Raw genomic sequence first — 22,184 nt, 5'->3', positions numbered from 1 at the left:
TGAAAATTTGTCTGGAAGTTAAATAATTCAGCTGAAGTATCAAGTAAGGGCAGAATTATTCCAGTTTTGGTCCAATTACAGAACAGGAAGATAGTCTGTAGCTTGTGCTGAAGCATAGACCCTGCAAAGATTAGCAATCAAACAGCTCATCGGCTGGTTTTTTTTCCACACACCGCAAAGCAGCAATACAGGAAATGATATTGTTCTAAAAATATTAGCTGTATTATGTGAGTTCTGTAAACGTGTGTGTATAAGAGTCAATTACAGGTGCCCTAAAGTATGTAATTAATCAATGTAAAGGATTACAGGGACTTGACACTTGTAAACCTTTTAATTGGTTGTTAATTACACAATTAAGGGCACACAAAAGACAGACACATGGTCTCAAGAGGTGCAAATGTAATCAGCTGCTGTAATACCCTCATTTACGGACAAACAGTAACTGGTTAACCGAATCTGTACGAATTCAACGTTGAATCATTTTCCTTCGCTTACTTTGACAATAATCCCCATCCGCTTGCTCTCGTACGTAAACGGAAACACCTGCAGGATACTAAAATTCAGAATCTGGCCACCAGGCGTCCTCAGCTGCATGGAGGATTGGTCCCGGCCGACCAGAGTCAGGCCAATGCTCTCCGTCCACTGCACCAAGGCCACCTGAAACACACACGAGAGAGGCACAGATCAGCCAGGCGATCGGAATTCAGAGTTCGAAGGTTACTGAGCTGAGCGGGTGGGGGCAGCTCATTGGAAGTAAACGAGTCACCCAATAAACACCAATTGTAACCGGACAGTTCCTTGCAGGATGTCCCCGTATTGTGGGCAAACGGCCTCCCTCGCTCTAACACTGTAATTTCCTGAGGGTGATCTTGAGCCGCAAGTGCAGCCGTTAAACCATTTTCTTACAATTAGCTGCAGAGACGGAGCAGGGTATAGAGCGGCCGCACGTTCACGCGCACATTTTATGTCACTGCGTCCAGCCCGACCTGCTGCAAACAGTGAAAGTTTTTTACGCTTGAGGTTGCAGAGCGAACCGTGGGGAGATCAGAGTCTCAGTTCAATCGATCGTGCAGTAGCCAAACTCAACTCGCCCAACTCAAAAAAGCAAAACTCATAACACACTAATAATACAAATAATATTCCACACTCCAACAATGGAGAGAAGGGGTTCTGGTGAAGGGAATAAACCTCAGCATTATATTCTAAATGATAATTCCTGAGGTAGAATCGAATCTGAGGAATCGAGAAGATTTTAATATTCTATTTCCGCTTCACTGGAGCAGTGATAGCTTACGGCACCATCTTTTTACTGAAATAGTCCAAAGGGATATAGATAAACTGAACCTCACTGCAATTGGTTCTAAAGCAAACCACCGGGTTATAATAGGAAACGACAGCTTCACAAACTGAACGGGCTCCAAGCACAGAAGAGGGAAACAGTTCAACTGCAGCCGCTGTACACACAAAAATGTAAATGGAATGGAGTCAACATTAAAACAGGTACAAAATTATACTACATGTGCCATTTCATATTTTCTTCCATTTGCCAAGCCTCCATTGGCCAGGCAGACTACCAACAACGACAACAAGTTGCACTTATACAGAGCCCCTCACGCAGGGTAACGTCCCAGAGAACTTGACCGTGGCAGAGAATGACTTCTATCACAAGTAGAAGGCTGGGTAATCTGTCAGGTCCTAGACATCCTACAATGACAATAGATGCAGGAGAAGGCTTACATTCTCGAATTCCTTCCTTGTTGTTGGGCAGTGTCAACTCTCTAGATGCTGACAACATGACCATCCATGTACTATAAGCAGGGAGTTATGGGCTGCTATTCGCAAGTCCCAACTGCCCGCAACATATACGCAGTCCAGTTGCATCCATTCATGTTTATTTCCATTGCAATGTTCATCACACACCAAAATACCTCCGTTAAGCCATTTCAATAACGCCAAACTCCTTTCTCAACTTGAGCTTTCCATTCGTAACTGATAGAATGCTGTCAAACATCATGAACAAAGGAGAATGGTTTTGAAGCTAATTTACTAAGAATGGTCTTTGAAATCTGACCACAGCCATCTAAATAGTACCATATCCAGGTTTTCCCAATTGTACAGTAGCTCTGTAACACATGGTAGGAATCCTGAGTGTAGACCTGGAGTTCACGCCTCAGGGAAACTGATCAATCCAGCTTCCTGACCTCAAAGTTGGGTGCATTCTGTCACAGCTCACGACAGAATGGGTAGAGATTGAGATAGACTGACAGAGGGTCATGGACCCGAAACGTTGACCCCACTTTCCTTTCTCCATAGATGCTGCTTGATCTGCTGAGGGTTCCCAGCGATCTTTGTTTTTGTTTGAGATAGACTCGTTCCTTTCATGAAGAGGATACTCACATCGATTCTCTGAATCTCACTACTTCACCAGTGCAGAGCACCAATGAACCTGGTCAAACAGAGACCTGGACAACTTAGGCTACTCCGCGCAGAGAGAAATATTCGTAAAAAATTGTCAGCCGAATGTGCAGTCAACGTGAGCATCAGTCACAGCGTGACATTAATATGGAATAGTCTATACTATCCGGCATCTTCAGCAATTGATGACCACATCAAAGTTCTCTCCCACTCACCCTCTCTTCAAAACCATTTGCATTTGCACCACCCCTTAGGTTTCCAGATGGCAGAGTGAGGACCGTCACTGAAACTCTTAAAACTTCCTTTACTCAAATGAACAACCAGGGTCCAGTTACAGGTCACGGCCACTTTTGTTAATAAATAACATTAGCCCACTTTGCTTACATCTTTGACCTCTCGCCCTACAACCTGACATTTGCCTACCCCAAGATACTACAATGCAATGTCAAGTCAACAAAGGCCATCTTGAATGATTGCGCTGACAGATTAGGTTGCTTACTGGAAGTGTGACTTTAAATAGCAGCTCTCGCATGCAGTCAGCCATGCCTGGTGAATGGTACGTTTGTCTTTCCAACAAGTTGCTGGTCCGCTCTGATATCACTCGCCCAACTCCACGGTGCTTACTTACAGGTGCAAAAAAAACCACGAGTCCAACGAGGAATATTTAATATTATGGTCAACGTTATAGGTTTCAACAATGGAAATAGCCTCACATGGATATCCGCAAACTGTCTAAAGTTCTGAAAAGGTTTAGCACATGGTTTGCATTCTGCAGCAGACAGTTAAGAGTTTGTTAAAGTTGAGTGGGAGAAACACTGGGAGAAAAAGAGAGGGAGGGGGAGGGAATGAAACACTAAATTCTTGAACACACTAATTAAAGACCACATATTGAAAACCACATCCTTCAAAGAAACCATTAAGGAATAAGCGGTACACTGGAATTCAAAGAATCTTTACACGTTCAAAATAAAGTGATCGAACCTCTCAAAAGCTAGAACTGGGGTGCAATTAACCTTTCTTCTTCACTAATTTCCTTTTTTTAAAAAATTTTTGTGCTCAATAAAACGCTGCAGATCCATTCTCCAGCTAATGATAGTATTGAATTACCAAAGGTCAAGCATAGTCTGATGGTACGTACACTCTCCCCCCTCCCCTATTTGTACCACCCAGATTCATCCAAGCTCCAGCTATCGCACAGCTCTCTCTCTCTCTCTACTGTACACATCAGGCATGGTCATTAGTAATGGACCATAAAATGCTCTTTGAATAAGATGGGAAATATGGTAATTTGTGAATAGTTTTGTCCTGTGGATTCTAGATCATATTCAAGCCAAAACCACTGTGCTGGAGTGTTTAGAGTCTTTTTTCAAATCAACAACAACTTGAATTTATATAGCGCCATTCACGCAGAGTAGCGTCCTGGAATACTTGACAGTAGCGAAGTCTGAGCCTTCATTCAAGAGTCACTGCTTCCCTGAAACCCGACTCGGTTAGTAGAGCAAATGGGCCGACTTCCCTCGACAATCTCCCCTGCAGATCAGTAACATCTGTGGCTGAAACATGTCCAACACTGCAGCCGCCCGCCACCTGCATCTACTCAGGTCAGGAGAGTAGGGCAGCTTCTTCTCCCCACAGCCTTCAGCCACTTGCTGTAACCCCCAATGCTTTTTTGTTTGGTAACTATTCAGAGGGGGATGGATAAGGGAATGATTAAAACAAAATAATCTAACAGAAGAGTGTAAATAATGTGCTATCGTACCAAAATGGCTTGGCTCTGTCCATTTTTATTTGCACAAAATATACTTAACGAGTTTTGTGAGGGGTCGATTTATTTCGCTGTCAATTTGCTTTTCATTCCTGTTACCAAATGACGTGAGAGTTACATTCGGCGAAAATACTTGACTCAGTTGGTGAATGTAGGCTGCCTCCCCGTACAATAAATGGACATTATTATTACCAAAATCAAATCTGCAGGTGGTTGCCGGGAAGTAACACACTAGTTAGTAAATATCGGAAATCATGGATGAGTGGTAGAATCGTAGAATGAGTAGCTGCCATCAGTTGAAGAAATACAATCTCTTTAAATAAGAAAAGCCTGAATCATCTCTCCAGTTATAAACGACTAGTATTGCCACATATCAGAACTGTGCACTGTCCACACACTCATTCAGAACATGCTCTATACACAACACGGTGGATACTGCTGCAATACTGAAACAAGGATTGCAATAGGCTTTCAGGTCTTCAGCTCTTAAAATCTGGCCAAGAAAACAAACCCAGTCTCAGTCAGCTGGGCTTTCTTCAGCAGCATCTCGAGGTATTACCGATAAAGACATTAGGTAAGCGTTTAATCAGGAAGCCAAATCGCTTCTCGGAAACATGAAATCATCTCCACACACACTGGTCGCACATTCTGTGTTGCGTTAAATTTTTTCAGACGCTTTTAACTCCCGTTGAGCAAGCCTCCTACAAGATGAAGGACAATTCCATCTTATAAACTGTAGATCACGTCATTGTTCTACAACGATCACCTCGCAAACCCCTGGCCTTGTAGTTATCCTCCTGTTTGGTGTGATAAATACTCAATATCTTAGAAAGTGAGTGAAAGTAAAAATCGTAACAGTAATCTCAAAAGACTTCTTTCGCACACTTCTACTGGCTAATTTCAATGTCATTACAAATTTAGTAAGGTTGCCACCTGCTCATCTCCCTTGATTCGCCCACAAAAATATACAGTCAATTCACTTTGCAGCATACTTTGTGAAGAGTTTCAGACGTCTCAAAGGCGAGGATTATTATTAATATTGATTGGCAATAAGAGCATGGCATGGGATAAGACATCAAGGAGAAAGGGAAGAAAAATCTGAATACCTTGAAGAAGTTTCGCCTGCAAAGTTTCAACCAGAAAACGGATATGTTTTAAAACTCTCTCATCTTTAATATATATATATATATATAAACACACACACACACAGACACACGGGGCTACTTAGCTGGTTTAATGAAGGAGCTGCAAATGTGCTCATTACTGAGACTCATGCAAATCATGGCCTATACAATAATCTTGAATGTAGGTTTATCAGTTTTGCTTCCCGCACAGAAAATGGCCATCTTCTGGGATTAAATTATCATTAAAGATCAAACCCAGCCTTTCACCTTTGACCCTGCGGTGCCAAAGATTTGAAAAGGCACTGAACATTCAGATGACCTTTTACAGTCCAGTTCCTGACCTCTGCACTCCGCAGTCGACTTACACAACTGCTTCCTGCCCCGTCATCCATCACTGAAACCAGGGTATTGAAGCTTTCTCTCTAAATGCGACTCGTGTGTCAAGCAGGAATGGCATTATTATGATTTCACTGTAGTTTAGCCAGAACCCTGAGGAGATATCGTATTTCTGACCTCTGATACCGCCCGCTGATTTAACATGCAAAAGAGGCTCGTTCAGTCATCTCTTTAAACAATGTCATCATCGGTTGTCCATCCTAAAAAAAAAGATATGTACTAATGTCTCTTCTCGTCTTCCTAAACTAACTTACAGCCTCCTCTGACACCAAGCTATTTAAACTTTGTGAACAAATCGACAAAAGCCCCTGTATTTTCTTACGGGCCATTGATGCTACAGTTTGTCATGGCTCAAGGCCATTTTAGAGATCAGCAGATAGTTGTGCGAAACTGGACAGGTGAGATCAAATGGGCTAAGGGGTGATTTATCCAAATCGCTTGTAAAAAGGAGAGGCAGCCGATTAGGAAATGTGCAAAATGGAATACTGTCCAACTCTGAAGTATCCAATCGTTTTGTTATCTTCAGATTTGGGTTTCCACGCTCAATACTGCCAACCCCATACATATATTAATAATATAATAATGCACTTCTGTACACAAATGATTTAATCACCACCTTTAAGATCAAGATAAGAGGTTGATGATCGGAGACTGTCAATTTGTAGTTAATTCTGAAGAGTTTCAGGAGTTAAAGGCACATCACCATCAAAACACATCAGAATCCAGTCCCAATAACTGAAGTCAGGCTGATCACAGGAATTAAGACCAATTGCACTGCATTAACCCTTTGAGTACAGTGCTCATTTCAACCATTACAGTATAACTAAACTAAAAGTGGAACTCTGACCACGAAAAACTCTACGAAGCAGATGTTCTGCATTCGTCAAACGCTACGAACTACCAATCAGAATTAAGAAAGCATTCTCGCCAATATTGTTTTCCCTACAATTAAAAGTACAGTCAGTGGGTTAAAGGGGTTAAACCTGCGGCGTCCTTCAGGGGAAGATGAAAAGGCAGCTGGACCTCTGCACAAAGATTCAGCCGTTAAAACCTTTCAAGGACATGACTGCTATAAAAGGTCACGGTGGACTTTATTGCCATCTTTGATATGTAAATTGGTCAGTCACTTCACAAACACAAACTTCTGTCTTTTCATAAGGTGACTAATGTTGGGGAAGGGCCTCAAAGGGTTGCTAAACCCACCTCCAGTAAAAAGACTCTCTACATAATGGCACAGGGAGTTTGTAGAAAGCCAGGTCTCCTTTAGATACCAAAATGGACTAAACAGATAGAATGGGAGTGTTGCGTTTGCAGAGCTATTGACAACTCCCGATAGAAAATCACAGAAATCCTTCTATCTATCAAATCTGGTGCAAGCACACAAATACAATGCATCTGTGCTAGGAACAGCAGGTTGGGATGTTCCCCCTCTGATTGCAGCTTCCCCTCCCTCTCTGGTCCTTCCGTCTCCTTTCATTTGTTTCTTACAATCTTAACCCCACTGTTAATAAAGTTTCAGCTACGAAGCTGCCAACAGAGGACTCCAGACATGTCACAGCTTGACCACCGGGGACTGCTCCTCAAGTAAGCATACGTTTCATTTGTTGCAATGCACACCGAGATAACATTTTCAGTCCACCCCTACAGTGAAGGTGCTGTTTACAGCAGTGTTATTTATTGAATAATTGCTTCTCTTCTTGTCAAAGTGAGGGTCTGCCAGTCAAAGCAGCGAAGGCTCACTCGATTTGGCCTCCAGCCACCACAGTGGTGCCCCATTTTCATACAGGGACGTAATCCACGTGTATATGACCGGCCACAAGCAGTAACTCTTATTCTTTGAATTAAAAAAAAGTCAAAAATAGAACGGTGATTTTGCCTGTGAATGTGCTGCATCTATTTCAACCATTTGGCCATTGCCAAAGGTTCTGGAAATGTTCCACTGTTCTGACACTAACTTATCTGCACATGGAGGGTGGGGGAGGAATTAAAATCAGACAACAGATGCTCCCATTTCCCACAACCGAAAAGTATTTGTGTCTGAAACGTCCAAGACTCAACAATGCATTCAAGCCAATGTAAAAACACCAGATGATAGAGCTTCAAATGGATTCCCACAGACACACCTTATTAAGTGGGGTCAGGACTCCTTATTAAGTAGAGTTTCCTTTCAGGAATCGGAAGCACATCAAGCAGGAACTCCACTCTAGATAGCTAATGTGGGAGCAGAGTTGCAGTGGATCAGAGTGACCCACTTCTGCTTTCCCCATTAAGGAATTCCGTTACAGACATTTTCGCATGTTGCTCCTCACGGACTCGAGACATGAAATCACCGCCGTACAGTAACAGGAGCAAAAGCTTTTTTTTAAAAAAACAAGTGAAATTATCTTTGAACAAAAAATATGATGTCAATTCTGTTACCTCCACCAGCTGTTTAGATTTGCAGTTCAAAAGAGTTTCTCAAACCTCTTTTCAGTGCATCTAATTTGCTTCGCATTTCTTTTGGAAACGCACTGTGCAGTGTACCAAAAACAAGGTCGTTCACTAGACTCTTAAACCGCATAGTCCATGAATATTTACCACTTTGCTCCATCTTTTATAGTTTAAGAGGTCTGTGCAATGCGCTGAAGTTTACTGGCGTGGCTGTAAATAGCCATTATATGGGCTCTGTCTGTGTAAGCCTGTTTTCTGTGGGTGACATGGGAGGCCACACAGGCAGATTGCTTCCAACATTCAAAAGTTGGCGGCTGGAACAAAAAAAACGCCTGGTTTAAAAACAGGAACTGTAATCAATTATATTTCAGCCCCGTAATTAAAATCAGCATTTCACCGTAGTCTATCGGTTATACACCACCTCATAGAAGTGTGGATCGATTGCATTCACTTAAACAGAACGCTAGTGGCAAGAGACACAGGAACAAGCAGAGGCTGAGTGAGTATTTAACATCTGGCTTTAGAGATATTTAAAAAAAAACAAATAATCTGCACATGTCTGGATTACTTTGTTCTCCTCCATCTCATCAATGCAAATCAATACACTTAGGTTTGAACAATAAGTCTCCAGAGGGGGTGTGGCACTAAGCTGCCTACCAGAACTCACAGTAACTGGTGTCAGCAAAGTACTTTCAAAGGCTGACAGACAAAGTCGTGCACAGCTCGGGATTGCTGTGTTTGCGAAAAAAAAACATCTGCACTATCCGAACGCAACTGCATCAATTATAGCCTTTGTATTGGCTTGTGGGAGGAGGCTTTGCACTCAAAAGAGCGTGACTTGTGTGCACAGGGTTTGTACTCAGTTCACCTACAAAATATACACTCGTCACGCTTTACAACCATCTCTTGTGAAGTGATTCGAGACCTCATCTCGGCATGACAGGCACTATACCAAATGCAGAGATTACGATTTTATTTTCCTCCTGCTGTTGGTATCAAACACTCTCTGGTAAGGCGGTACACTGAACGAGATACAGAGAGATTGAGCCTCCTGTTACATCGGAAAATCAGATGCCTCGGCTCAGAACAGTGCCCCCTTACTGCAACGTAGAACTATAAAGAACACAAAGAGGCCATTCGATCCATCCCTGCCCTCTCTCTCTCTCTCTCTCTCTCTCTCTCGAAGTAATCCATTCAGTCCCACTTTTATCCCAAACCCTTTTGTGTCAAAGAATTCGTCCAATTTCATAGATGTTGCGACAATTCATAGCAAAATAAAGTCCACGGCTTCCACCTCGAGAACAGGGTCATTATCCTCAAAAATTCTAGAGCACATTTCCTTCTAGAGAAGCTGCAAACTGATAATAATAATAATAATAATAATCCTTGCATTTGATATAGCGCTTTTCACGATAAACGAAAGAGATGACTTCGAACAATGAAGGAAAAGGCCTAGATACAAGATCACCACCAACAACAAATTACATTTCTACAGTGCCTTTCACGTCAGGAGGACGTCCCAAGCTGCTGGACAGTCAGGGATCTGCACCCGAGCTGGTGGTTGGGATCAGGAGAGGTGGAGGGCGGGGATGGTAAGGGTAGGATGGTGACCGAAGGCACGGTCGAAGAGAACGGTCTTGAAACGGGTCTTGAAGGAGGCAAGTGAGGGGGCGAGGCAGAGGGACTGTGGGATGCAGCTCCAGAGGGTGGGGGCACAAACAGAACTTGGTGTCAAGACTTGAGAGGGATAAACTGCATAAGGAAATCTCTCTCTCGCACACACACACACACACAGTTAGGTGAAGGAGAACATACCTCATCAGGACTAGCTGCTTGGTAAATACGACAGGCATCTTCGTAGTTTTGTTCAGCTTCAGCTTGGTCGGTGCACTCAGGTCCGTGGGACTCGTAGACGGGGGTGACATTGTGGCAGAGTGCGATGGCTTTCACTGCCTCGTGAACACGCACGCTCACCGTTTTACGGATCTTCGGAGCTGCCGAGGGGGCCTTATCCTGCGATGACACAGGTGGCTGCAAGACCAGAGAAAATTTGTTTTGTCACGTAAACGTAAAGTGTACCATTGCGGCTCACCTCTCTCCTCCTGAGGAGGCTGCAGTTTCACAGGCTCTGCTACCCTGCTCCCAAGCAACTACTGGTCATGTGTTAGCCTTGGCCGCCAGTGTTGGCAGGAGATTGATCGAGCAGAAGGAATTACAGCCAAGCCTGACCTCTCCCCACTTGACTGCCACCCACAAGCACTCCCAGTAGAGGGCGCTTTAGAGGGACCAGAAACAGATACTCTGGTTGGCTTCCCTCTCCCCAACTCCAGCTCCACGTCTCATTAAGCCTCAGCAAACTCAGCATAAACCATCAAGCTCCTGGTCTGTGAGCTGAAGTCTGTATCCACTAACAGTATCAGAGCTATATCACTGCTCTCAAAGGTTCTGGTTTTATTTGACACTGTTTCTATCAACAGGTCATACGACACTAAATAGGAATTCAATTGGATCCCAGATACAACAGCAATCATTACGGTTTCAACAGATGCACAGACCACCTAAGAAAACTAAAATGCAAACAGGTGCCATTCTGTTTCCGAGAGTGGTGTAATACACTGAAAAACGCACATGTAAATAGAGAAAGTTAAAAACCACTTGCTCTGGTTCCCATTTTACTCTGATCTGGGGTACAACGACATGCACACTTCAGTTCATAGAGGTGCAGTCATTTTTGCTTGTTGACCATAGTTTGGTCAAAGTTCTCTGCATAATAAAGAGGTTGAATGCAGTTGAATATCGGGGAACTCTATAGTCATGGAACTGGAACTTCCCAGGGTCTGTTTGGCAGTTTCGCTCTGAGCAGCGGGTTTAAACAAATGAGCCATCAGAAGAGCTGGAAATACCTTTTCCTTATACATAATATAAAAGTAAACTTTCAACACAAATGATGCAGACATTAGAGAAACGATCAGCTAAAGGATTTTTTTCCCCACAAATGCTTTTCGTTTGTTAAAGCCACAGCTTAAGAGTATTGAGGCTTGATCTGCAAACTATGCTTCCTGTCAAATGTGCAGCCATCAGAACCGATATAGACAGCAAATTGGGCAAAAGTTATGAGAGATTGTACCAAGGGCACTGAGTAAACAAGGATCAAATCCGTCTGACTAGCTCAGCAGCTCTCAATTTACAGCATTGTGGCTTGGTACCCTGCAGTATAGTTAACCTGGCAGTAATAGCCGTGGAATCGATTGTTCGGTTTTTATTATACATAAATGTTTTATTCTCTGAGGACGTCATCAATCTGCCCAACAGATGGTGGTGGAGCTCACAGCTGAGGAAAGCTTTAGGCCAGTAAAATTAGAAATTTGCTGTCGGGTTAAGTCAGTCATGGCTAGGAACCTCCTGCACAAGCCACCACTATCCAAGGTGGGTGGGAGGAATGGGTGTGTAAAGATTCACAGTAAACACAAGGTAAACAGCTGATCCACAAACACAGCTGCTTCCTCTTACAGCAATTAGCCGTAATGGGAAATGAAAGCCACCAAACCAGAACTCGTATCTAATGATTGTTTTGATCAATTTAGAAATCAGCTACAGAAACGGAGCCAAGGAGATCTCGCCCAGATGGTGAGTATTGTAGGAATCCTCACAGGGACGTCTGAGCTTGTCGACCCCTGACCAGAGATCATTGGATAGTGATGTCTAAGACGATTCTCCTTCCTTGTCCAGTTATCGTCCACCCCTGCCACGCGAGCGAGTATAAGCAAAAACTGATTCTGGGACCTTCATGCTCTATGTAGTCACAAACCTACACAGTACTTTCCAAGACTGTTTTGAGGTTTGTTGACCCCTTGCAATGCGACAATTTTAACCACAAACCATTCATTAACAAGTTCTCACCTGTGTGTACGCACTAAAAATGTGGCTTTGCACCTCGTCCATGGAGTCCATCCCGTAGGATACGGTGCCGAGGTGAAGCCGCCTGAACACCATCTCATTCTGGGTAAGAGTTCCTGGAGGAACGGAAGAAACTACAGTTAGACTTTCAGCCAACTTTCCCCCACCCATCACCCGGTGAAGCGCTTAGGAGGTGTCTTCCCAATGCAAAAGACATTTCATGATGAAATGCTGTAAATTGTTGTAGAGTGAAATGGAAACGAGTGGATTTTATACCCCGTTTATACTTTAGCACTTCCATCGAGAATCTACTGTTGCAACTCCACTTCAAAACAGCAGAGCTTTCACACTGGTTCCATTCCTCTAAATCTTCAGCAATCCTGCAACCTTTCCTTGTCCCCTCTTATAAAAAAAGCACCTCTTTAGTAGAATATTTTACCCCTGATGTATTTGCTACAAGTGGAAGGGTTTGTTTTTGATTTGCTCATGGCTGGCCTGTTTCCCCCTCAATTGGGAGAGCTCTGGTGAAATGACCCTCTGCACAGTTTGAGTTTTTTTTTAAAAAGTTTAAAAAGCATCGGTTATTAGAACACAGTTTTGGTGATGAAAAGGTTTGTGAATAGAAACCTCTGGAGCCTAGTCTCTCCAGATATTCATCTGCATGCCAAATGCATTCAAGATAAGGCTGTGTGGAATCATATCAGTCAGCACCATTCATACTGCTCTTTCCTTGGGAAATCAGTAATGCGGGTTCTTTCACACAACTGTTCAGTATTGTTTATCTGAACAATAAAGGGCTGGCATCGCAGATCGGGATTTACACACCATTGCACAAACGTATCCTTTTGGTTTTTCGGGGGCACAGAATAATGCTTCAGGGTAACAGGAAGAATGATCCATTCCCTCCCCTACAAATTATTTCCCAAACATAGTACCCACACAATATAATATAATATAATAATCCTCGCATTTGATGCGAATTGACTGTATATTTGTGGGCGAACGCGGCAGCCAATTGCGCACAGCAATGTCCCACAAACAGTCATCGATTGAGTGACTATATTATTTTTTTTTGGGTGGGGAAATAAGCGTATAGAACTCTAGAATGAACGAGTCCTTGGAGAATGGATTCGTTTCCTGAAAGAAAAAAAAATCAAATGTTTTACGGGTGCCATCTCCGAATCCCGAGCCAACATTACCCGTCTTGTCTGTTAGAACATAGGAAATTCTCCCAAGCTGCTCTGGGATGGTGCTGGCACGGACCACTGTGCCAGGAATCTTAGAGTCTCTCCGAATCATCCAACTGTACACCATCTTTCCCATGTCCAGGTTGACACGAATACTGCAGGGGGTCGGGAAGAAATAGAGAAAAATATGGATTAAAAAAAATTGAAAAAAAAGAAAAACATGGACTTCAACTTGGTCATGTAAACAACGGAATGAGCTGAACACAGTCTGGTCACTCGAAATAACATCTGCACCATGTTTCTCTCCAAAGATAATCAAGGGAAGGATTGTTGTAGCACAGTGGAGGAGTGAGATTCTTATTATTTTCATCTCAAAAACCTTTGAGATCGCTCCAACGACAATAAATTAGCAGGATTTATTTGTCCTGATAAATACAAACCCCCTAACTCATCTGCGAGCAAACAATTTTTGGAGCTCAATGGAAGTCCACTCATCACGTCTTTGTGTCCTAACAGAACGTATTTTGCATCTAAATATTTGGACAGCCTGGCTGGGCATGTGAGAGCGACGTGGAGAGAAACCCAAATGAGTCAAGAGTTCTACAGATGTTATTGCAGATGTGCCCAAATGTTTTGATAGATGTATTTAGACTTAATGGAGATTTCTCTAAATATTAAACTGCAAAATGAGTGCAGCTGCCCTGCTCTGCCCTGCCAAAGTCAAATGGCTGGTGACAAAACTGAACCCCTGAACTGATCGCTGGCAATTCATGATCGGTAAATGCAAACATATTTCTGAAACGCTCCTTTAAAGCTTGTAACATTTTAAAATACGCGGAAGAATTTCCTCTCGATGATAAAGGCGTTGAAGGTCTTGCTTGTGCAGACCAGAACGTTCGAAGCAGTTTCGAAAGCCAGCCTGAGAAGAATTGAGGTGATCTCAGCTGGAACACTGAAACACTACAGTGCACTGGGTTGGGAAGAGGGTATGTGAAAAAAAAACAGCCTTGGTTTCCACTCTTTACGAGTGCACTTGTGCAGACAGTGGGTGAAGGCAGCAGGACCGAAGCTGTGATGCTCATCACAGGTGGACAATCTGCCCACAACTGAGGAGTTAGCTCGTGTGTCCGTAGTGCATCTGGCAAATGGGAGCAGAATCATGAATGTGCTGCAATCCTGATGCGTGTACAATTTTACTGAGGTCTGAGCCACCAGAGCCCCTGTTGTACACGTCCCAACACTGGCTCCGAGAACAGCATCGGCACAAACCCTGAGCGAGTTGCCTTGCCGACCTTTTTAATCTTGGCAAACCTTTTGTTTGGCAAAGCTGCCGGGCAGAGGGGGCTGAGGAAGGGAGAGGGGAGGGGGGAAGAGGGGAGCTGGGGAACGGAAGTGGGGAGAGAGAAAGACTTGGGAGGAGGTTATAAAAATCACCTCCACTCGGCACACTGACTGATTTCTGGGAGCCTCCCTACCTGATGGGGACGATATGGGAAAGCAGAAGGATGAAGCGACACAAATGGAGATACCAACGACCCCGGAAATGCTGCAGGGCAACCATTACAAGGGACAGCACCACCAGAGCCACAAACAGGATCTTCATCAAACAGTTCACCTCCAGGTCAAACAGCCCCATCTAGAGAGAGGGGCAAACAAACAAACAAAATAAAATCTCTCTCTGCATTTTACGTCCATGGACTTAAAAGTCAGACACGTCTTATTCATGAAAACGATGGAAATATAACTTAGATTAACGGTTTGGGGGTTTAATGTGTACATAAGCTTCTTACAGCTGTTGGGGATACTTAATAAGACTACACAAGGACTCCCAAGGTAAAGTAATTGAGCACAGGTCACCAGTGAGCCCAAGACATTCCTGGGCTGTGCGTCTCAGACTCCAGGGGATCAATTTACCCATCGGGCGATGGGGGAGCTGTACTGTTCCTTACAAGCAACACCTGCTGTTACCAATAGCAATGTCAAGTTGTATTCAAGACGGAAAGTCAATGGAGTCAGTCATGCACTTCACTGAATGCCTGATTCAAACCCTTCGTCAATAGAATCTTTCTAAAGTGATTTCTACAGGAGGCTTCACTGTTTCAATACATCAAAAATAGCATCGCTGCTCCATGGATGGTTTACCTCAGGAATTTTTGGCTTGCTCGGCAAGAAATTGTACCTATTTAAACTCTAAATCAGAAGTGAGCTATTATTTTCTCATCGCGTACATTATGGGAAGACTCTGAAATATGTGAAATACACTCGGTTAACTTCGCAGTCCTAAACCTAGAATTTTTAAGCCCTTTTTCCAATAGCCCAACATGGAGACAATACTGGCACGCTGCTTTTGTGGCGGATCTTAAATTCCTCTTTAATAATTCCTCTTTCATAAAGTTAAGTGATTGACATATTTGCAGCATTCAGTACACAATGCAGTAACTGATCCAAGATTTGAACCTTGAACCATTAGCTTGGTCACAAATCTCACCAGCTGAGCACAATGGGTTGTTAACTCATGCTCTGTGAAATAACATCGACCTCAATACAGGGAAACATCACTATACAACCAATATCCCACAGACCGCGTTGTTAGTGAGGTGCGCAGGAAGCTGAGGCATTATACGCAGGATGTGCCACTAGAGTCATTTCCTGTCCACTTGTTCACGTATGCTACGCGCAGAAAGTACCACTGACAGCGCTTCCCTCAAAAAATGTGCAGGAAATGATGTCAGCAGTAACCTGACAACCTGAAGTTGGCTTTATTTTAAAAAAAGTGTGGGAAGACAGTGAATCAGCACCGGAAGCCGGGGCACCATGTTTCTGTCGGTAGTGTGGGTCCACAGTAGAGGCAGCAATACATTGAGGGACAAAACAGGATCCCCCTGTAGTTTTATTTCAATAGAGCAATTGCTTAGATTAGCCGTTGCGAAAGTATAATTACATAATTGAAAATGGATCTACGATAGCATGGTAATGAAGCTTTACAGCCCATTATAGCAACATTGAATTTCACCAGCACTGGAATAATGAAGCTATTATTATGGAATAATAATGAACAAAGGTACTGGAACTCATTCCTTTTGAAATTGTACAACAGGGATTGAAGTTCAAAAACACGAGCAAAATTAACTAACTGTTCAAAGGAGTGAGAATTGGGGGTTAAATGCTCATTCCTGGTCGATCGTGTTATCAGATGGGATGAGTATCGTACCTTATTCTTTGGGTTGGAGGTATTCATCACACTCCTCATCTCTTTTCCTGTGTAAATGACAACTCCCACAGCGGTACCTTGGAGAGAGAGAGAGAGAGAGAGAGAAAACACACAAAATGTTAGGGTCAGTGACAGAAAAAAAAATTGAGCATTTGATTTGGGCTTACAAACATCAAGTGAAAAAAATTCAACATACGTAGAATTAAACAAAGTAAATCTCATTATCACCAGGGGCAGCATTTAACTTCCAAGGGTTCGGTTTGAGGGGGCCCTACATTTCAATTATACGATGAGACTAAATACTACCGACTTAATCTGGTGTCAAATCCACATACTTACAAGTGTGAAAGGCATGTTTGCAATAGGTAATATAAAAATAATTGACAAAATAATAACCACAAGAGTAAATGACATCAAACGATAATAAAGGTCTTGAAACACAGATGTTATTTCAGTACATCAGGAAAATCTAAAATCCTTGAACTTATCACCGGATTCGCTCAGGGCCCCTAACGGCGCCCTTGATTATCCCAAATGTTTACAATGCTGTAGCCCCAAATGGCTTAGTGGGTAAAAACCTGCATCTTGTATTTGAAATTGAGCTGGAAAAAGACCTGGAAGGTACAGGTTCAATCTGTGCTGAATTAGTCAGAATGTTACAAGCTTTCCTTTTGCCTTGAGGTAGAGTCCCCATTCCTGATCACTTTCCAGCCACACACACACACACACACAGCACTTAAGACAGAGCTTTCAGGAATGGCTACCGACCTTATTAGTGTATACATGAGAACACTTTGCAACAGACAGGAGAAGGTTTCACATGTGAATGCAGTAATAATAATAAATAATAATAATCCTTGCATTTGATATAGCGCTTTTCACGTCTTCTAGACGTCTCAAAGCGCTTCACAGAATATACTATGAAATGAATTGACTGTATACTTGTGGGCGAAACACGGCAGCCAATTGCACACAGCAGTGTCCCACAAACAGTCGTGGATTGAAGTAATCAATTTATTATTTTTTTCTCTCTTGAAAGATTATTATCTGGCGTGTGTGTGGAGTAAGGAAACTTGCCCAAGGTTTCGCTCTGCCGGGAATCAAACCCAGATCTCTCACTTGTGAGGCGAGTGCTCTAACCACTGAGCTACAGGACTGTAATTTGTGTAACTTCTTTTGTTATTTCCACAAAATCCCACCACGAAACACAGCATTTGCCCAGCAGTGAGTGGTATCAGTGTTGCCCGATACAGAGAAAGATCACAGTTTGTATTTGACCCGATTAACTTTCAGCAAACAAGCATATCAAACTAAAAGGGTATACCGCGATGACTTAGATCATAAAAATAACAATCGGCCAATAAGCCATCAATTTATTCACTTAAATATTTATAACTCAACTAATTCCGTTTATACGATTTTTCCCCCAAAAATTATGAAGCCTCATTCCTCATTGAGCCGCATTGTAACTCACAGTGAGCAGCGAGAGAGGCATCTATAAACAACTGGGAGAAGAGCCAGAGGAAACATGGTAAAATACGTGCTGCAGTATAACTATTTAGATTTAGGGGATCATGATCCTGGCACCACATGTAAACTGGGGAAGGATAACAAATCAGAGAAGATTATGTGTAAAAGTGCACTGAGGTTTAGTGATGCGTAAATAGCTCGAGGTTCTGGAATATGACAAGTGAATAAAGGAAGTTGGAGGCAGGGGAGTTGTCCTTGGGGGGTTCCCATTAGTGCTCGATTTGAGTTTTTTTTTCAGAAAACCCTTTTGACAGTTGACAATTCGCCAAGGAACTCTGAAACCCATATTTGCTGAAGTACTTTGAATTACTAGGGTTTCAGGCATTCAGGAGTGCAAAACTGTTCAAAAAAGTGTTTATTGACGAGGAGATTGAAGTGAACAATGAGATCTAAACCCAGGTCCTCTCGCTTGCGAGGTGAATACTCCAACCAATGGACGAAAGAGCCCGCTGATATTCACTGGGTCTAATAATAATAATCCTTGCATTTGATATAACGCCTTATCACATCTTCGAGACGTCTCAAAGCTCTTCACAGAATATACTGCAAAATGAATTGACTGCATATTTGTGGGTGAAACACGGCAGCCAATTGCGCACAGCAGCGTCCCACAAAACAGTCGTGGATTGAAGTGACCAAATTATTAGTATTTTTTTGAAGGAATTATTACCCCCAGAAAAGCGATCCGCCAATCGACTAACAACTGGGTTCCCACTTACTGCTAGTGTGGAGGCGTATGGAGTAAGGAAACTTGCCCAACATTTCACCCTGCCGGGAATTGAACCTGTCTCTCACTTGCGAAGCGAGTGCTCTAACCACTGAGCGACAGGACTCCATTTTGCGAATCAGTTTTTTTTTGTTAGTTGTTGAGTGAGAAAAGACAGCCTCGTCTTACCAGAAGCAACAACCGTGCTGGCCCAGAGAGTGTTTTCAATGCTTAAGCTCTCATTAACAGGTGGGTCACTGTCCTCCTGACGGAAAAACACAGAAAAATAATTATTCTTCCAAGCAGAATGGAATCACTCGTTCCTGACCACTTGCCGTAGCCCACATCCCAGGCCGCCCATTCCCATTCCCATTCCCTGCTCTTTATTTTGAGTAAAAAAAGAAAACGGTAGCTCACAATCAATCCCTTTAAGACGTACTGATTAAGTACAATGTCTGAACCATTACAGAATTCTAAAGGGAACACATTAACCACATTACATAAGAGTGTATCCAAACCCAACTCACCCGAGTGAAGGTTCCCACAAACCCATGGATATCCAGACTCGGTTCTTCTGCGTAAATGTAAGATCGGATTTGTAGAAGGTCCTGGAGATCAAAATGAGAAGCGAATAAGAAAAGCTGCCAACACTGAGCTCTGCAGAACATCTGGTTTGCAAGCCATAGCCTGAAGCATACTATCAATTGACCACCAAATGTGCAATGTAAAATCGAACCATTCTCCTGACCACACCTGGAGTTGGTTTTCAGGCAGAGAGAGCTTTGCACCTGTGCTGTATAAATGTTCAATTGTAAACTGTACAGGGGCTTGTGGTCATTTGAAAGTTGTCAGCCTAATTGACAGCCAAGAACATTTCACAGGAACAATTTATTTTATTATTATTGCAGAATTACCCACAATTCTCAAATACAATTTTACAGAAGGAACACACAACTTTGGGTGTTCTTTATTCCTCCAACGCCAACCCTTGCTAACAGCTTCTGGCACCAGTAATGGTAAAACTCTCGAGTCAGAAGGTCGTGGGTTCAATCCGCAAGTCGGGATTTTGAACTAACAGACTGGGCTGACACTCCAGTGCAGTGCTGGGGGAACACTGAATTATCGTCAATACACTTCACAGTAAAATTCTGTGAAGGACGTTGAGATGCCTCAACATGATAAGGAGCTGTATCAAACGCAAGAATTATTATTATAGTATTATTATTCTTTATACAGTAAATCTCACACAAGTCTGATCTGTATAAATGATATAATCACCTATGTCTCATGCAAGAGTTTATATTCTATGCAAGTTTGACATAACTCATACTTTGCATAAGTCATATTAAATGGATGGTTCCAACTGATATGATTTATGTGAAGTTTACTGCAGTAATAATAATAATAAAAGTCAAAATATGTCAGCGCATTTTGTGTATCAGAATTTATGAGGCTTATTGCCTCGTGTGGTACTTACTCCCATGATGGGCAATCTCTGTGTACAGCCCACAGGCAGTCGCATCTTCCAGTCAGTCTCTCCATCTAACTGATCTGTGCGGATAAAACAGGAACCTGCAAAACAGGAGGCGTTCATAGAGATAAGAGGTGAAGGCAAAGTTCACAGCTGTGTTAATGCCGTGGCTTGGAATTCAGAAGAAACGCAGCAAGTGCATTTCAAATGCTATATCAAATGCCAGGATGATTATAATAATCCAGTTGTGGAGCTCTGCTTGCACATCTCCTGATGACCTCCTGACAAACCATCTCACCATGTTGGAATTCGTTTTAATTCTCTTCTTACTGCTAGTTTTATAAAATTATCCTTCTCTGGGAAAAACGTATTTCACTGGTAATCGCATGCTTATGTGGCCACATCCAAAATATGGAGATTTTGTTTGTTGCCTTTAATTTGGAATCGTTACCATCTCCACTCTAATATTCAGCAATATTCAAATACACAAAATGTCATCAAATGTCTGAACACAGAGATATTCAACCCAGAAATGGATCATCTTAAACATCACCCAATGGTTACTGCTAGGGTTTAGCTGCTCTGCCCCAGCCCAGTTGGTATCAGAAATACGATGGATGAGACAATTGGCATTAAAATAAAGCATTTCTGTTGGCTTGGACTGTTTATGGTGGGAGGCATTTAGGAGGGAAGCTCCATCAGTTTATGTGAACCACTAGGTGTGTCGCTTACCACTTTTGTCAGATGTTCGGAGGAAGATCATGTCAGCAGGAACCCGCTGGTTCTATGGAAAATAAAATAAAATCACGAAGCCAAGTTGCACAAAAGAACATAAGAACATAAGAATTAGGAGCAGGAGTAGGCCATTCGGCCCCTCGAGCCTGCCCCGCCATTCGATAAGATCATGGCTGATCTTCAGACCTAACTCTAATTACCTGCCCCATCTCCATATCCCCTAATCCCTCTGTTTTTAAAGTAAGCTTCATTGATAACTAGTTTGTCCCTCTGAAAACAAAGCAGTAGAGCAATGCAGAAGATGGATTAATAATTCCTATTACTCATCAAATTGGCCAGGGACTGAAAAATGTTGGGTACAGGCACGTCAGGCATCTTTGTTATTCCAGGGCCGGCTGGTCAGACCACTGGCATTTTTATAACATTAACAAATGGTGCCTTAAACTCACTTGGGACGTCCAAGAACAAAGACCAAATAGATCTACGGCACTGCAGTCAATTTACTATTGAAACTACTTCCTCAGGTTGGTTCTCGGCAGCTGTGCTCCAGGACAACGTACGTTTACACTATGCTGTTCAGCTCCAATCTGTTGTGCTTCCTGCAGCTCACTGATGATCACTAAACCAACTAGTTGTGCAGGAAATTAAATTTGTAAATACATCATCACACTGGATTCATTCTTGAGAAGCACTCTATGAGATTCTAAATCGAGCAAGTTATTTCAACTAACTAGTTGCACGCTTATCTCGATTCCACTTGAAATGTATTTTTAGGTACGCAATTTTCTCACAGGTAGCTCTTATAAAAAGGTTTAAATACAGACATAAGATACAAACCTTATCGACTATAATGAGATCCCCCACTTGAATGTTTGAGCTCTTCACAATCGCAGTACCTGCAGTCACAAAATAAGAAGCATTACCACTATACGTAAGATGCAAATCTAAAACCCAATTTATCCTGGAGTTGCCTGAGCTGTAACCATGTCTCACCTGACACCCACACACAAGGGTTCCTGGACAGCAACCAATACAGCCCCTTACTAGTAAAAAAAAGCCATGAGACTGATTGTACCACTCACACTCTCACCATCTTCATGTTGTGAATGGCTCAGTGATGGATCCAACATGACCACAAGAGGAGCACAAGAATCAACACAAGAGAGTAAAGCTGAATCAATGGAAGGTTACCTGGCACAGTTCAATAGCTACACTACAACTGCTCGGCACATTATTTACATGAACCATCTGCAAAACTACTAAATCTTTCTTCCTCCCTTTTCTCAGTGAACCTGGCAATTTTTGTATGAGCCCCAT

At 42.7% G+C, this 22,184-nt stretch overlaps 1 protein-coding gene across 2 annotated transcripts in view; it reads right to left on the bottom strand.

The window, feature by feature from the left end:
* The window catches only part of LOC103191032 (probable phospholipid-transporting ATPase IIA), a 48,298-nt gene that overhangs the window by 17,047 nt on the left and 9,067 nt on the right, over window positions 1-22,184 (bottom strand). For both annotated transcript variants that reach the window (XM_007911969.2, XM_042341862.1), the window contains exons 3-13: window positions 21,705-21,763; window positions 20,865-20,916; window positions 20,139-20,233; window positions 19,189-19,269; window positions 18,851-18,926; window positions 16,426-16,502; window positions 14,690-14,850; window positions 13,227-13,369; window positions 12,031-12,143; window positions 9,946-10,161; window positions 496-657 (exon numbers count right to left, since the gene is read on the bottom strand). In XM_007911969.2, coding sequence (XP_007910160.2) covers window positions 496-657; window positions 9,946-10,161; window positions 12,031-12,143; window positions 13,227-13,369; window positions 14,690-14,850; window positions 16,426-16,502; window positions 18,851-18,926; window positions 19,189-19,269; window positions 20,139-20,233; window positions 20,865-20,916; window positions 21,705-21,763 — 1,235 coding nt within the window. The remainder of the gene's footprint in view (window positions 1-495; window positions 658-9,945; window positions 10,162-12,030; window positions 12,144-13,226; window positions 13,370-14,689; window positions 14,851-16,425; window positions 16,503-18,850; window positions 18,927-19,188; window positions 19,270-20,138; window positions 20,234-20,864; window positions 20,917-21,704; window positions 21,764-22,184) is intronic.

Source organism: Callorhinchus milii, unplaced genomic scaffold (assembly GCF_018977255.1).
Source record: "Callorhinchus milii isolate IMCB2004 unplaced genomic scaffold, IMCB_Cmil_1.0 Scaffold18, whole genome shotgun sequence".
Classification (NCBI taxonomy): Eukaryota; Metazoa; Chordata; class Chondrichthyes; order Chimaeriformes; family Callorhinchidae; genus Callorhinchus; species Callorhinchus milii.
This window is presented reverse-complemented; position numbering and strand designations above follow the sequence as displayed.